Source organism: Aulonocara sp. 'chitande type north' Nkhata Bay, linkage group LG23, assembly GCF_057382095.1.
Source record: "Aulonocara sp. 'chitande type north' Nkhata Bay isolate Kocher_YH1m ecotype deep benthic linkage group LG23, A_spYH_male_GT1.1, whole genome shotgun sequence".
In the NCBI taxonomy this organism is placed as follows: domain Eukaryota; kingdom Metazoa; phylum Chordata; class Actinopteri; order Cichliformes; family Cichlidae; genus Aulonocara; species Aulonocara sp. 'chitande type north' Nkhata Bay.
In genome coordinates, this window is record NC_141365.1 from 23,488,949 (window position 1) to 23,504,185 (window position 15,237).

Genomic DNA, 15,237 nt, shown 5'->3' on the forward strand with positions numbered 1-15,237 from the left:
ACTTGGTCGATATGTTTGCTTTGCTTGCTGAATTAATCCAGAACCCCCAATTGACCAATTTAACGACTAAATCAAGGGGAAAATTGGGTTCTTCCCTTATTGGGCCACTGAAAGATTATTATTATTATTATTATTATTATAATAAACCAAAGTGACATAGTGAAATAGTTTGAGCTCATTTAAACCCCTTTTAACCATTACTTGATTATTCCTCTGGAGGGCATAGTAGGCCTACTTTAAAACCCATCATTTTACCTTAAACAGTATGACTGACCCTGTAGATGTCAGGGTAACTAACAGATGTCACTCGTTTTTACAATCCAATAAATTTTCATTTTAATTGATAAATTAACATGTTAATACATATTGAGCAGACTGCAATTCAACCACAGGTTTAAACAATTATTTAAAATAAATAAATCAAATCAAGGACAGGAGTAAACGATTTCAAATATATTTATTTACTCTGAAGACAAAATAATCTCTACAGTTACAATAACTACAAAACTTGCAATAGAAAAAAAAAAGTACTATACTCAAAAATTGAATGTCGTACCTCGAAATAAGTAGCAAAACTGGAAGTGAGATGATTATAAGAATACAGCAACAGTTCTTTGGCGATCCGCACTTTGTTCTCCAGGATATAAAACCAACTATGAAAACGTTTCAACTGTATGAATACTGAAAGCTACTGAACACAAGAAAAAAAAAAAAAAAAAAAAAAAAAGAAGGAAGGAATCTCACGGTGAGTTGAAGATTACATGTTTACATGGCACCAGGCTGTGCGTCAGCAAACTGTCATCCTTTCCTCAGCTTGGCTTTTCTTCCTCCTTCTTTCCCGGGATGCACAAAGGTATCCGTGTTTCAGCACAAAGGAGAAAGAGGTTGCATGTCAAGGACGGAAAATATGTCTCACTAAAGAAGAATGTAAATTTGTAAAGACAAGGGTGGAATTACATGTTTGACAGTGCCCCAGAAAACAGATGTTTCTAGCCAGTTAGCATGAAAAACCACAAAAAGTGAATTTATTTTCCAACTTTCTGCCCCAACGAACACTAAATATTTGTTTTAGAACATAATTTAGGAAAGGATTAACATTGAAATGCTGAGGTGGTATTTGCATGACAACACTTCCTTCTACACAAATGTCACTAGCCTACAACGTTTGGTCAAAAAAAACAAAAAAAAAAACTTAAATAAAGGCCGGTAAAATGATTGTACAAAGATGATTGTTGGAAATGTGTGGAACGGTTCCTGTTGATTAAAGAATTCAAGCATTTCCCAGGTAAATATTTTTGGCTGATTTGGGTAAATAGGCTTCGAAAAGAAATAGAAAAAAAAAAAAAAAATCTTTCTGTCAAACATTTCTGAAGTGGAATTATCTGGCTAATACACCAATAATTCCCAACATTTAAATTAAAGATGACTCATCCAGTTACAGGTTTAGCCCCACTTAACAAGCTTCTGCACATACTCAAAAACATTACATAACGCAAGGTCATGTTTAAGATTTGAGACCAATAAGCTTCAACCAAGTGAGACATCAACATTCAGAAACATTAATAAAAAATAAAAGCCTCTCTTGTGAACCAAACAAAAAAAAATAAAAAAAATACACTCAGCTGAAGCTTACAATAATCCTTGCGTGGTCTTATAATGGACAGGTTATTGCAATGCAACAAAACACAGAGATGACGAAAGAACATGGGGTAGACGAGGTCTAGCCAAAGGCACAGTCAAAGTTTGGATGTAGGTCGGCAAGCTTTCAAGTTTAGAGTCGTGGAAATTAACCATTTGTCACAACACCGCTCAGTCAGCATTTCTTTGTTTTCAACTGACCTCTAATACTGAAAGGCACATTTCTCTCATCCCCACACACAAACACACGCACACATATTACACACACTTTGGTCTCCCTCAGTGGTCTGACTGCATTCCCATATGTGCTTCCCCCATGTGTTTAAGGCCAGTAGGAATGAAAGGACAGACATTTGAGGCAGGAAGCACGCTCAGGCATGTATCCCTAGAAGATAAAGAGACCAGAGATTATTAAGCATGCATGTTCACTTAAAACTGAGATTTTTTCTGATGTTTTTAGGTCAAACCAAAGTAAGAAATAAACCACAAAAAATAAATAAAAATCTGACATAAAGTCCAAAGTTAAGCCTGTATTTACATAATCGGCTGGAAGTAGAAAGATTCAATATTCTTCTCTGGTTTCCATGTGCCAAATATTAAGGTTAGTGCCATCCTTGAATTTTAGAGTGCTGACTGGACAAAATTTCAAACAACTAAATGATGGAAAGCCAACAATGAAGGGTTGGATCTCTATAACTGCAGTTCCTCTAATGGCCACTTGAGGCCCATTTAAAAAAAAAAAAACCCCACACACTATTCCAAGTCATGATAGGACTACTTAATTGTTTTAATACCACTTTGGTGGAAGAAGACGGCTGTAGTCGGCAGCCATCATCATCATAATGATGCAATCACCTGGTAAATAATTACTTTGTACAGTTAACTGTACTCACAACCTGTTATAATCTGTGCTTCAGTCTGCCAAGTTAAAATCTAATATTGTATCTCTAGGTCACTTAGAAGCTAACCCGGACTGGGCAATGCACCACTGGATTCCATGTGCAGCTTTCCAACCAAACTCTCTAGCATTAGCTAATACCTTAGCACTCCACCATCTTGCCCAAATATGGTCACTTCAGTCTTAAGACAAGCAAGATGGCAGCAGCCATAAAGCTAAAGTTGAGGCTTCAAAATGCAAACCCACAAACCAGTGGGTGAGGTCACTGTGGCTACATGTTTCACAGAGTCTATGATTTTAGCTGATTAATCACATCTTCCAGCCCTAATTTATTTATAGAAAAAGTACTTTTATATGCTGGCAATACTCCTCTTCTAAATATTTTCTCCATGGTTTAGAGCTGCAAATAATTTTCTTCAATTTTTAACAGTCCAAAACCCAAATGATGTTAATTTACAGTTATACAAAACAGAAGAGTGGCAAACTCTTACTTTTGAGAAACCTGAACCACATTTAGCTGAATGTTTGGCTTTTTATATAAATAAATGATTTGGTTTTGATTATTGAAGGCTGAACTCTACCTCCTGGTTCATCTGTGTCAAATTCAGTGTGTCGAATGGAGGTCCGAGCGTCTTCTTTACCTTTCTCGCTCGCCTCTCCTTGCTTCTCCTGGGCAAAATTGAGACGGTTCTGCTCTGCAGCAGTCTGTGCAGCTGTGTTAACCTCTGGGCTGCTGCTGCGTGAAGGACTTCCTTCATCCACCTGGTAGGCGAGGTCCAGGTGCTGCTGGGCCAGCCTCAGGTGTCTTCTCAACCGCTCGAGCTCCCTGGACGAGGGACCCTCATCCCCAATACTCTCTCGCCCAGAATCACCCATTGGCAAGTCCCTCAGCTCTTTCATTTTCTCCTTTTTCATGGTGGCGTGGTATCCTGGTGGAGCTGTAGGCATGGAGCGTGAGGCCGGTGGACGGGAGGTGCGTGTGTTGAGGGTGGCCCGCCTGCGGAAAGTGTCACGGATGCTGCCGATACCCAAATGGATGATTTCCAGGATGGTGAGGAGAAGGCAGAGAAAGGACACAACGTACATCACCAGAAGGAAGATTGTCTTCTCCGTGGGACGGGAAACAAAGCAGTCCACCGTGTGCGGGCACGGAGAACGAGTGCAGACATAGGAGGGAATCACCTCGAAGCCGTAAAGAATATACTGCCCAAAAAGGAAGGCCACCTCAAAGGCAGAGCGCCACAGCAGTTGGCACACATAGACTTTCATCAGGCCGTCACGCAAGATCCGCCGGCGACCATCATGTTTTTTCTCTGAGCCTTGAAAACAGAAACATTAGAAGCCAACTTAGTATCAAGTAGGGGTTGTAATCTATTAGAACATTAAAGATGCTTTGTGAAAGACGTACTGCTGCCCTACTTTGTTCTGCTTTGTCTGTCTTTTCTGGTTCAATCTCTTCAGCAATCATTGGGTCTTCTTCTCCGTTGTCCTCTACCTCTTCATAGTCCCTCGCAGCCCCACGTTTGATGATTGGTATTCTCTTCTTCCGCTTTGGGCCCGGCCGAAAGTCCGTCTCTTCCATGCGGGCGATCTTGTGCATGGCAAATCCAAGGTACATTATGGTTGGGGTGGTGATCATGATCACCTGGAGGTAAATGTATGCATGTTGACATTAACAGTACTGTTTTGTGTGAGTAAAATAAACACCGACAGCCTTCTTTTGCTAGAGCTCACCTGGAAGATCCAGAATCTGACATGTGAGAGCGGCGCAAATGCATCATAGCACACGTTCTCACAACCAGGCTGCTGTGTGTTGCAGACAAATTTGCTCTGTTCATCATAGTAGATGGTTTCGCCGCCAACGGCCGTCAGCACAATGCGGAAGATGATGAGCACAGTCAGCCAGACCTTCCCCACGAAGGTGGAGTGGTTGGATATCTCATCCAGCAGACGGGTTAGAAAGCTCCAACTCATGGTGCCAAGGTGATCGGACCACTAAGTTAGCTCTGGGTTCAAAACAAAAGCATGAGACTGAGAAGTGATGGGAAAACTTCGTTTTGCATTCATAAAAATCAAAGTGAGCAAGAACAGCAGCCTGTGAATCTGTGAGGTTTATGCATGTCTTATTTTAGGATCACAGCAACTAAAAGAAGCCTTTGTGGACAGATGGTCATACAGCAGATGTTTATCATTAAGTATGAAACAATTAGCTGAATAATTATAGGCTGATCCACAGAAATGTAATCCCCACACACACACACACACACACACACACACACACACGCACGCACGCACGCCTTGTTGAGTGCCCACAGCAGATGTTTTGTATGCTGGGGGGGGACAAAAACAAAACATTCAATCAGTGTGATGACTTTGAACAACCTTGTTAAAGGACCTCTGTATGTACAGAAAATAAACATTTCGAGCTCTTATTCAATTAAGTTAAATATTGAAGCATTACTTCAACCGAAAGTCACTAGAAGAAACCAAATGATAAGCTTTCACACCCAAAAGAAGATTAAAACCATGCATTTGGAAATGCAGGTATTCCAAGAAAGTCTCCACAACAAATCTTAAAAAATAAATAGATAAACAAAAGCCACACATTTGGTATCAAGTAACACGAGGCCCATACAGGTGGTTTAAACCCAGGTCAGACATACAGGTCTTTAAATGCGAATCAGTCTTGTTGGTCAGAGTGCACTAGTCCCTAGCAGCATTTTCGAGAACCAACATTCCTACACCTCACTGCCACGCCAAGCTAGAGATGCCTAATCAGAATCAAAGAGGCAACTGGCAAGTTGCAGCTAGCTCTGAGGAGACCTGCTGTGGCTCCAGGCTGCAGGAATTATGATATTATAGCAGTGACTAGATCTAGGAATTTGCTCTCCAACTCTGCACCAGAAACTATTCTTTTAAATTCCTTCAAGTGTGGCAAATACTCAAAAAGTAATGTGCAAAAAGTCTTACAGCAGTGGCTGTAAGCTTTAGCAGCCAGCTGGAAATAACATTTAGAGTTGATGTAGCAGTTTAATAACTGATCAAGATAAGATTAGCTTTGTGCTTTTCCCCTCCAATTCTGGCTAAAGCCTGACTGAACTCAGTTTCAAAACACATCCTGGATCAGTCTAGTCTGTGATGAGGGTATTCTTTAACCAAACAGGGCACCAGACACACTGTAAAAGAGAAATGCCACCATAACTTTATTTCAAAACACATTTGATTGAAACCAACACAGAGGGGGAGGAGGATGAGAAAAAGGGACTCTATGAACTGCTCATCTTTACAATTACGCTTTTAGACCACAGGGTGTAGCAAAGAAAATAAGCAGCATTTCATGACTCATTGCAACAGCATCAGCCTTTAGCCATTACAGGCATCTGTAGGCTTGTCTCCTCAGATTAGCATTTGACACTCAGACGCATTGTTCATCATCCAGTCCTCTGAAATTCTTCTTTTCCAACCCTGGCACCTTCTGATGCTGAAAAATGGTTAGAGTGACTTGCCCGAGCCTGACCTGCGTAATGGAAAAATATCCCACAAAAAAAAAAAAAAAAAAAAAAAAAATTAACAAGGCCTTAGTCTCACGAGACTAAGCCACACCAAAGCTATGAAAACTTCCAGACAGTAGGTCCCTGAAATCATCCCCTCAGATTTCGAACTGCAACAGCGTCGCCCTGAATCTAGAATTACATTTTGAAAACAAAAAATTACAAGCTTCATCTACTAAAGAAGGGGCATCACACTCACATCCCTGGGAAATGTACACTTGGTTTTCTAAAGCTGACAAAAGAGACAAAAAACAAAACAAAACAAGAGACAAGTCCAGTTGCCTGGTGATATCCATTTTACCCTCAACGCAGTGTTACAAAATCCACCTTTAGATGGCACATTAGCCAAGAGGTCTCAGAGGACGAGAGAAAAGGCTGCTGCTAAAATTTAAAAGCCTCTTTCTGGCATTCATTCAGCAAGGCAGACTTATCCCTTTAAACCTCCGCCCCCAGGGCAGCACTGCCTTTGGTTTCCTCCACTGAAACTTGTTCTTGCATTGCAACAGTTTGGCCTAAGTGTGTATTGAGGACATGACCTGATATAAAGAATACCGCACACAGACCAAAAGCATCTCTCAAGCAATGAAAGGCACGAGCAGGCTGACCAATAATGGACATCTAATCTCAGTGTAATTAGGAAAAACCTTTAATTAGAAGAAGAAAAGACAAAACAAGAAGCCAGAAGCCGAGATTTCAGTTTGACCTCACTGAATTCCTGCTATCAGTTTCTAACCAAGCTTATCAGTCACCTGAACAAGCACCTGGAAAAAGCCAGTGACCTAGCCAGCAGAATTTACGAAGGCGAAGCAGACATGCCAAACAAGTGCGCACATTTAAAAACTTTTTTTTTTATAAATATGCTTTGCGTGCTCTTGCACCATCTCCTAACATCCCATACTCCCCCTCAAGAAAAATAAGCTGCAGAAAACAAATGTGTGAGTTTTGCTGAGTGTTTGGTGAATGACAAGAAAAATTTACTGTGTCATCACAGCTATGGTGACATTAAAAAAAAAAAAAAAAAAGACGAAAAGAAAAACAACAAAGAAGAGAAAAAAAAGGAGGAATGCAATTTTGTGCCACGGGCTCAGAATAGTTTTGAGTTTCCAGCTGTTGTTCACTTTGCACAGGACTGCTCCAGAAGGGAGTTCAGCTCGTGCTAATGCTCAGGGTCCATTAAGAGTTTCTAGAGGTGCTGAGCTAAAAGAAGCAGGGAGGGGGAAAAAAAAAATAAGTTGAGACAGCAGCAAACGCACAGAATTTACTCATCTCAGGGGGCTTTACAGCACCCCTTGTTAACACACTGTAAAACTGCCCTCCCCTCCAGATAAAGACACCAAGGAAACCAAACATTTGCCTTTCAGCTATACATTTGACTAAGACAAACATGCATCTGGCTCAAGTAAATTTGAGCATTTTGTGCAGACTCACAAATGCACTGAAGTCGGCTTTAAAACAAAAAAAAAAAAAAATACAAACAACAACAAAAACAGTAGCTTATTTGCTCATGTGGTTTAAACCCTTTTCTGCTTCAGGAGTCACTATGCTCTCCAGGAGTTATGAGTGGGGTGGGTTGTGGAGAGTTTTTTTGGGGAAGGGATCTGGACAAAGGGAAAGTTAACATTCCTGCCTAACCAAAAGCAGAAAGCTGGGATTCTTAGGGTTCAGGGAGCAGACAGAGGGCACATGGACTCCCGATACAATCAGAGCAGCAGGAGGAGAACCATCCAGCATCTGCAAATGCAAATCACATCTTTTTTTTTTTTTGCTGTCTACAATAGTTTGACTTTGAGGAGAGCAGGGACAAAAATTAAATCTAAAGTGGAAAATGGAGTCAATGCACATGATTGATGTCGGTTTGTGTAGCTGGAAGGAAGTTTAAAAGCTCCTTGGTGGAGCTGTTGAAGGCTTCGAATACGCTTTGCTGAGTCAGACTGAATTGTTTTGGAAATTGTGGCATTCCTGGAGGAAAACTAAGTCCTGCCAAGCTTCAGTGGGGAAACAAGAATCCTCTTCTTCTTAGAAGATGAAGCCATCAAGTTCAGAGTCTGACTTCTGAAAGTTCAAAACAGCCATTAGCACATGAACTGCTCCCTTAAAAAAACTTCTATTTACATATAAGAACTTTTTTCCTTGCACTGTGTGATCTCACAATGTTGCGAGCCGCACTAATGGTGACGTTATTCAAAGTCTCCATGTGTTAAATTTTTCCCCTTAGTTTAAAAACTGACGAATATAGGAAGACTCACCACTGACACTCCGGCACGCACAGCTTCAGAACTCGCCACGCGGACCTACTCAGTATATTTAGACTAAACCCTGCTCTTTAAAATAAATAATAAACAAACTTCTCGGGTACCAAAAACAAAAACAAACAAACCACAGTCGGCTTCAGCTAAACTCCAAAAGGAAAACCAAACGACACTAACTAACTTTTCTCGAGACCAAACACTCACCTTCTGCACTACAATCGGCGCGCTGCTTCTCTCCTCGCGCTTAATTGCTTCACCACGTTTTTCTAATTAGCGCGCGCGCGCTCGCTCTCTCACGCCGACCGTCTGCGTCCGAGGCAGCTTTCACTATGAAGCCATTCAGCCCGCGTTGACCCCATGTGTTGGGGTCCCGAACGAGAGCACAAAAGAAAGAGAGGTCTGCGACTCCTGCAGGCTCCTGCTTCCCTCCTCCTCCTCCTGCTGCTGCACCTCCTCCACGTAACTCGGCCCCATTCAAGAACAAGAGGAGGCCCCTGAAACCTGAGCTGCCCGACTACCGTTCTGCCCTCACGGTGAAGAACCAGGGGAATCCTATAGGTCTTTGCAATGTCCCGGATAAACTGCTGTCTGGACACGAAAGGTATGTCACAACAGGGCAGCCACTTAGTATGGAGGCCGAAAAATGCCAAAAATTCTGTTTATAAAAAAAGTAATTACAAGAAAAGAATTTCTCTGGAAAGGCTGTGCAAATATTTCGTGCATTAAAAATATTTTTTGGACTTGCCTATTCTTAATGCAAAATGTCAACAAGAGTTGCCTCAATGTAAAGGTAAAGGCCTTACAGTAATACAGCAATACTTTTTTTTTTTTTTTTTAAACCAAGCTAAATTGTTCTGATTTTCTGACCAATCAGATTGATGTATTTTGTAACAAGCGTGCTCATAGCTCAAAGTGTGCACAGGACTATGCGATGATGCAGAGATATAGAAATGGTAAAATAATACAGTTTTACCTCAGGCACAAAGCTAGATGCTGCTCCAGGTCAATCGGCTCTCTGAAATCATTTCTCTGCCTCTCAGGTGTGGTCCCAGCTCTGCGAACAAGATTTCAAACTGCCTCACTGACATCATGAAATATGTCCAAAAGCAGCCATGATACATCTTCAACTCCTGGATCAAACTATGAAATTCTCCCGGCTGCTGCTTTGGCTGAATTCATAATCTCAGGTTTTGTCTTTTCTTGTTTAGAGACATCACTTGATTTCAACTTTGTTTTTCTGTTTTACTTTGTTTTTTGGGGGGGGGGTTAGGACAAATTTTACAAGTCCAGCTGAGGAAGTGACAAGCTAACAGTACAGAGCAAATAGCAAACATGTATCTACAGTATTACATGGATCATGGGTTTAAAACACACTTTACCTTCATCTTTTTCTTTCTCACCACATCAATGAACGATTCATTTCTTTTAAGCGTGTCCTTCACATGTTTTGGTTTCTGTCTGGTCCTGGTCATGCAGTTGTGTCCCCAGAAACACTTAATTTTTTTCTATATTATTATTATTATTATCATTATTTTTATTGTTATTAAGCTTTTGCAAAAAAAAAAAAATCCTATTTCTTTTGTGTTTTATGTGCATTGGCAGCATTTTTCCTCTCTGAGCCACCATAGAATCACCGTAATTATTTATCTTTGTAATTAAGTTACATAGGTATTTGGCATAAGTTAAAATTATGACATAGTTTACTTTTTTTTTCTTTTTGTAAAGCAGCTGTCAAAAATAAAATGATTAATAAAGCAATCCTTTTAATCGGAACATTATAATCTTTATGGACCTTCATAAAGGCGTTTCTAATTACCTGGCACACATTTAAAGGACTCACGTGAGACAGATTAGCACAGGTCAGAACTGGGGCAGAGATATGTTGGATGCTGGATCCAACCCTTCCCATAACACAGTTTGATAGCATCTCTCATCAGACCCTCATTTCCTGATAAGTGCCCCACGTCTTTAAAGCTTCACGTCCAGTTCGAAGATCAGTATCTGCGGTTTCTAAACTCTCGTCTGAGATGACATCACTTCGAGAAGCCTTCAAAGCTCGCCGAGAGTCACGGAAGATTAGACAACTGTTACTGATTTTTGCTGTTTAAAATCATGGAAGGTCCCCTTTAAGTAAGGCCAAAGACACACCACTTGAGACATTTCTTCAGTTCGATTCTTGCTTATCTCTAAACGTTCTTGTTTGTTTTATGCAAAAACAAAAGCACACAGAGTGTAACACCACCATAATGTAATAGTTTGTCTTTCTGCTGAGGACCCCTGTATTATCCTCCTCCTGGACCACAGTTTGGCCTGACAGAGCACTGCGTGACTGCAGCTTTTACACGAGGAGGCCCACCATCCAAGAATTTAGTTGACTCGAGCATTCAGCAAAACAACAGATTTCTTGCTGTCATGCACAGTGCAGCTGTAGTGCTCCTGATTTACCAGAGGACCTGAAATGTTTGGAGGAGCCTGTGGGAAGTCGAGTCCAGCCAGATGTCTGCGCCGTGGCTCCATCCCAGCTCCCTTTCATACTAACTATCCTGTCCCTGCTTTCATCTGCTGATCAAATATGGTGTTAGGGAGGCATGAACTCATTCGCCTGCATGGGATATATGCAAGATATATGCAAGATCGCAGAAAATATGACAAGAGACGTGCAGAAAATGACACTGGAGTTAGCCAGTTTCCGAAAAACTCATCACAGGGGTTGGCAACGTCTTTGTCGGGACTCAAAATTCCTGCTGACACCCCTGCAGAGAATATATTAACAGCTTTATTAAGGGAGGGACTCAGTACTAATAAAGAGCACTTTTAATTTCAGCCCACCTGCGTAGTTGTGGCAGTGATTAAGTATCCGCCTCAGATGCTTTGTTGCCTCCCCAAAATATAAACCTTTCTGACATAAATTCATAGCATGCAATCATTATGACTCATGGGTTAGTCAAGGCTGACTTTCTGGGATCATTAATTTCACCACATTGTCAGCCAAAAACAGAAAACAGAAAGAAAAAAGAAGCAGAAGGGTCTTCAGTATTTCCTTGCAAAGAAGATGGAGGAGGCTCCGATCCTCAGGAAGAAAATGAACTGTAAAGGAGTTTACAGAGAAACAGAGACAGAAAACGGTTACCACATGGAGAAAGATAATAAAAATGTGAAATGCATGGCTTATTATGGGAATGTGAGTGTGGGCAAAATGCTCCCAGATGCCATATCAGAACCATAAAGTGGAATTAATGATGTACAGTATAACTTCACCATAAATGTTTTATGTGCCTCTCTTCTTTGCTTCCTTCTAGGCTATTTTTTCTTTAATAAGCCATTAAGAAGCTGCTTAAGAACTAGAAAACTCATTACTATAATCAAACTAACAACACCTCCTTAGTATAAGCTCACAAGTTGTTTCAGTACAGTTCAAATGCTAACATTGTTAGTGCTATTTGAAATCCGCAGATTCCATCTGTACCAAAGCTGCAGTCCTAATGAGCTTTAATTGCTTTGCTTCTTTTTAATTTGTGGACTGGGAAAGGAGGAGCTGTAACCTTTCTATATATCAGCTGGGAACACATTTTAACATCTTAAGCTGCAAGCATCTCTGCTGGTATGCAGCCTCTGCAATTGCACCTGAAATTACAAAAGTAAATAAAAGGAATCAACCACAAAATATGTTGGTGTTTATTGTTTGAATCAGATCAGACTTATAGGAGGAACGCTAAACCTGCTGCTCTTCACTGGTTTTGGATGGATTGGGGGGGAGAGAGAGAGAGAGATGGGTTCCTCGGCCACGTGGCTGCAACTGAAGCTTGTCCAGTGCTTCAACAAGCATGTGCACAGCACATGTAAAACACCAAAAAAAAAAATTGTACCTTGAAGGTGGTTAACTTTCACAGAGCTGAACCTGAACCAGTGGTGATTCCACAGTCTGCTGGGGCCCAGGGCACATACTAACAGGGGACCCCTCCAAACTCCGACTTTATCGTCTTTATGTTAGAAATGTTTAAATAAATAAATAATATCAATTTTTTTGACTGAACTGAAACGAAAAAAGAAACATGGATAACAACATAAGGAGGAGTCTTTGGAGTAGAGTGCACTTACGATATAATACATTAAATGTGGAACAATACTGTGGCATTATCAGCCTTTGGAGTAAGCACTTTATCTTTCTCTTTTGCTACTGGTGCCAGAAAAATAAGTCAGTGATATAGTAAGGGATATAGTATAAGGTACTCATAACAACATGTTAATAACATTAAAACGTTTTACAGAATTCCTCAAATTCAACTTCTGAACGGTCTTCTTGGGTGTTTACCATCTGCCCATTTATCCACTTCTTCTGCCACTTATTTAAGTCTAGCTTGTGAGTGTGGCAGTCTAAGCAAAAAGGTCCTCCTTCTCCCCAGCCACCTCCTTCAGCTTTTCCAAGGGGACATTGAAGAGTTCCCAAGCCAGCTAAGAGATTTAATCTCTCCATGTCCTGGGTCCTGTGGCCTCCTTCTCATGCGACATGGCCAGGACGACTTGCCTAGGAGGTGTTCAAGTTAAATTATATCTCAACTCCCTCGACTGACTCCTTTCAGTGTGGAAGGATAGCAGCTCTACGTTGAGCTCCTGCCTACAGACAGCATTCAATCTATAGTGTTTACTGTTTTCTTTTGATAGCTGCGATGTAATAGTTCCAATACAGATGATTAAACTAATGTGCACTGTGGCTGCACTGTCCATTTAGTTTTACATGATGAAAAAAAATACAGATTTTAGCACCATGAAACCACAAAGTCTGCATTAACAATACAGAAAATACAATAGGTGCACCAGACTGCACATCCAGCACAATAATGTACAGTTCAGTACAACTTAGCGTAACTTCTAGTGCCCCGTCCAAATTTCTTTGAATCTAAATTTCATAACTTTCCTCAGTTAATTATAAAAATGTGTTGTCTGCTGGGCCAAGGGCCCCCAGCAGTTGCCTACCTTGCCTGGTGGCCTCTGGTTTGGACTCACAGTAAGCTTCGCTTTGCAGGAACAAGCTCGACAGTTTGGCTTCAACTGACTAACGGGAAACATAACATAAACATCCTTAAACAATCAAGACTTGAAGACTTGACTTGAAGCAGAATATTATGTGCTGTCTTTTCTTCTCTAAATTAAAGTTTGTAGTTTCAAATAACGAGGTCACCATATGTGCAAGTTAATCCCTTCAAAGGCTTCAGTGAGTTGTAAACACTCAGTTTCAGATGGTTGTTTTCTACTCCCAGATCTATACGATGTCATCTCAGCCACACATCAACCATCCCTAGTTTAAGACTGTGTGGCGGCAGAAGTCACTGGGACGTTTGTATCATGAAGGACATGTGTAACTGCACTCTGCAGGAGGCAGCCAACCGTAAGTGGGAGGGTCCTTTCACACCATTGCACTGGCTCACATTAACTTCAGGACACATTTTCAGATTCTGGTTGTGACTTTTACATCCATACACCCCAGCACGTCCCTGAGGTCATGTGACCAGAGCCTGCTGATGCTCAGAACTAAAGACTCCCACACTCTGGAGCTCTCTCGCTCGGAACTTCAGCTCCGTGGACTCAGTGACCTATGAGCTCAGAACTAATCTTTTTAAACTTCTCGCTCATATGTTTTTGGCATTTTGGTTGTGAAGAATTTTGAGATATTTTTTTTGAAAGATGCTATATAAATTAAATCTTACTCCATTTACTTTAAAATTACTTGTTTCAGACAGTATACATTTATCAGGTCACAGTTCGAGAAAAATAAGCACTACTTACGAACTCTGATTAGTACATCGCTACACTATTTAACTGCCTGGATAACACTGGTCTGGTAATGCTAGTAAACAGAATAGATTCCCTTCAAACTTAAGTTAGCAAATGTTTTAAAGTAAGATTTTAGTAAAACACATTCAATACACTTCACATTTACAGTGCTGCTCCCTTATTTCAGTCTTTGAATATTGGTCACACTTGCATGTTTCAGATCATCAAAGACATTTAAAGGTTAGATAACCTGAGTGAATACTAAGTGCAGTTTTTAAATGATAAGTTCATTTGTTGAGGGGACACAGTTATCCAGACCTACCTGTGAAAAAGCAACTGTCCCCTAAACTCAATAACTAACTGTGCCACTCTTGGCAGCAAGAACGGCAGTCAAGTGTTTGTGATAACTGGTAATGAGTCTTTTGCATCACTGCTGTGGAACTTTGTCCCACTCTTCTTTGGAGAATTGATTTAGCCACATGCCAAAGCATCTCAATCAGACTTAAGTCTGGACTGATTAGGCCACTCCAAAGCCTTAATTTCATTTTTTGAGGCATGCAGAGGTGGATTTGCTGGTGTGTTTTGGTTGATTGTCCTGCTTCATAATCCAAGTGTCCCTGGAGCAGAATTCATGGTTCCATCAATTACAGCAGGTCGTCCTGAAGCAGCAAAGCAACCCCAGACCACCACACTACCACCACCACGTTTGACTGTTGGTATGATGATCTTTTTATGAAATTCTGTTAGTTTATGTCGGATGTGAGACGAGCCTTTGGGATCTTTTTGGTCAGCAGTGGTTTTCTACTTGAAATCTGAACTTAACTGAGACAAGTGAGGCCTGCAATTCTTTAGATGTTGTTCTGGGTTCCTACGTGGCCTACTAACGATGAGTCGTTGATGCGCTCTCGGAGTAATTTCTGTAGGATGCATGTCTCAAAGCCTTAGAAATTACTTTGCAACCCTTTCCAGACTCATAGCTGTCAATGTCTTTGCTGTTTCTTTAGATTGTGGCACAATGTGTTGCTTTTTGAGATCTTTTAGCCTGCTTCACTTATCAGACCGGTTCTATTAGGTGATTTCTTCATTCAGCAAGTTTGGCAGTAATCACACCTTGGTGTGGCTACAAAAA

The 15,237-nt window shown here is 40.9% G+C and overlaps 1 protein-coding gene across 7 annotated transcripts; it reads right to left on the minus strand.

The window, feature by feature from the left end:
* Positions 1-440: 440 nt before the first annotated feature.
* LOC147301832 (gap junction gamma-1 protein-like) lies at positions 441-15,100 on the minus strand. Of its 7 annotated transcripts, none has more exons than XM_086283868.1 (6): positions 9,310-15,100; positions 4,834-4,866; positions 4,271-4,542; positions 3,956-4,181; positions 3,118-3,855; positions 441-2,023 (listed from the first exon to the last, which is right to left on the minus strand). In XM_086283868.1, exons 3-6 carry the CDS (start codon positions 4,508-4,510, stop codon positions 2,010-2,012), a joined length of 1,218 nt encoding a protein of 405 aa, XP_086139994.1. In that variant the 5' UTR covers positions 4,511-4,542; positions 4,834-4,866; positions 9,310-15,100; the 3' UTR covers positions 441-2,009. The 7 variants fall into 7 exon arrangements, with proteins under 7 accessions (XP_086139994.1, XP_086139998.1, XP_086139996.1 ...); XM_086283872.1 differs by lacking the exon at positions 9,310-15,100 and adding an exon at positions 8,541-9,206; XM_086283870.1 differs by lacking the exon at positions 9,310-15,100 and adding an exon at positions 8,334-8,534.
* Between the last annotated feature and the right edge of the window lie 137 nt (positions 15,101-15,237).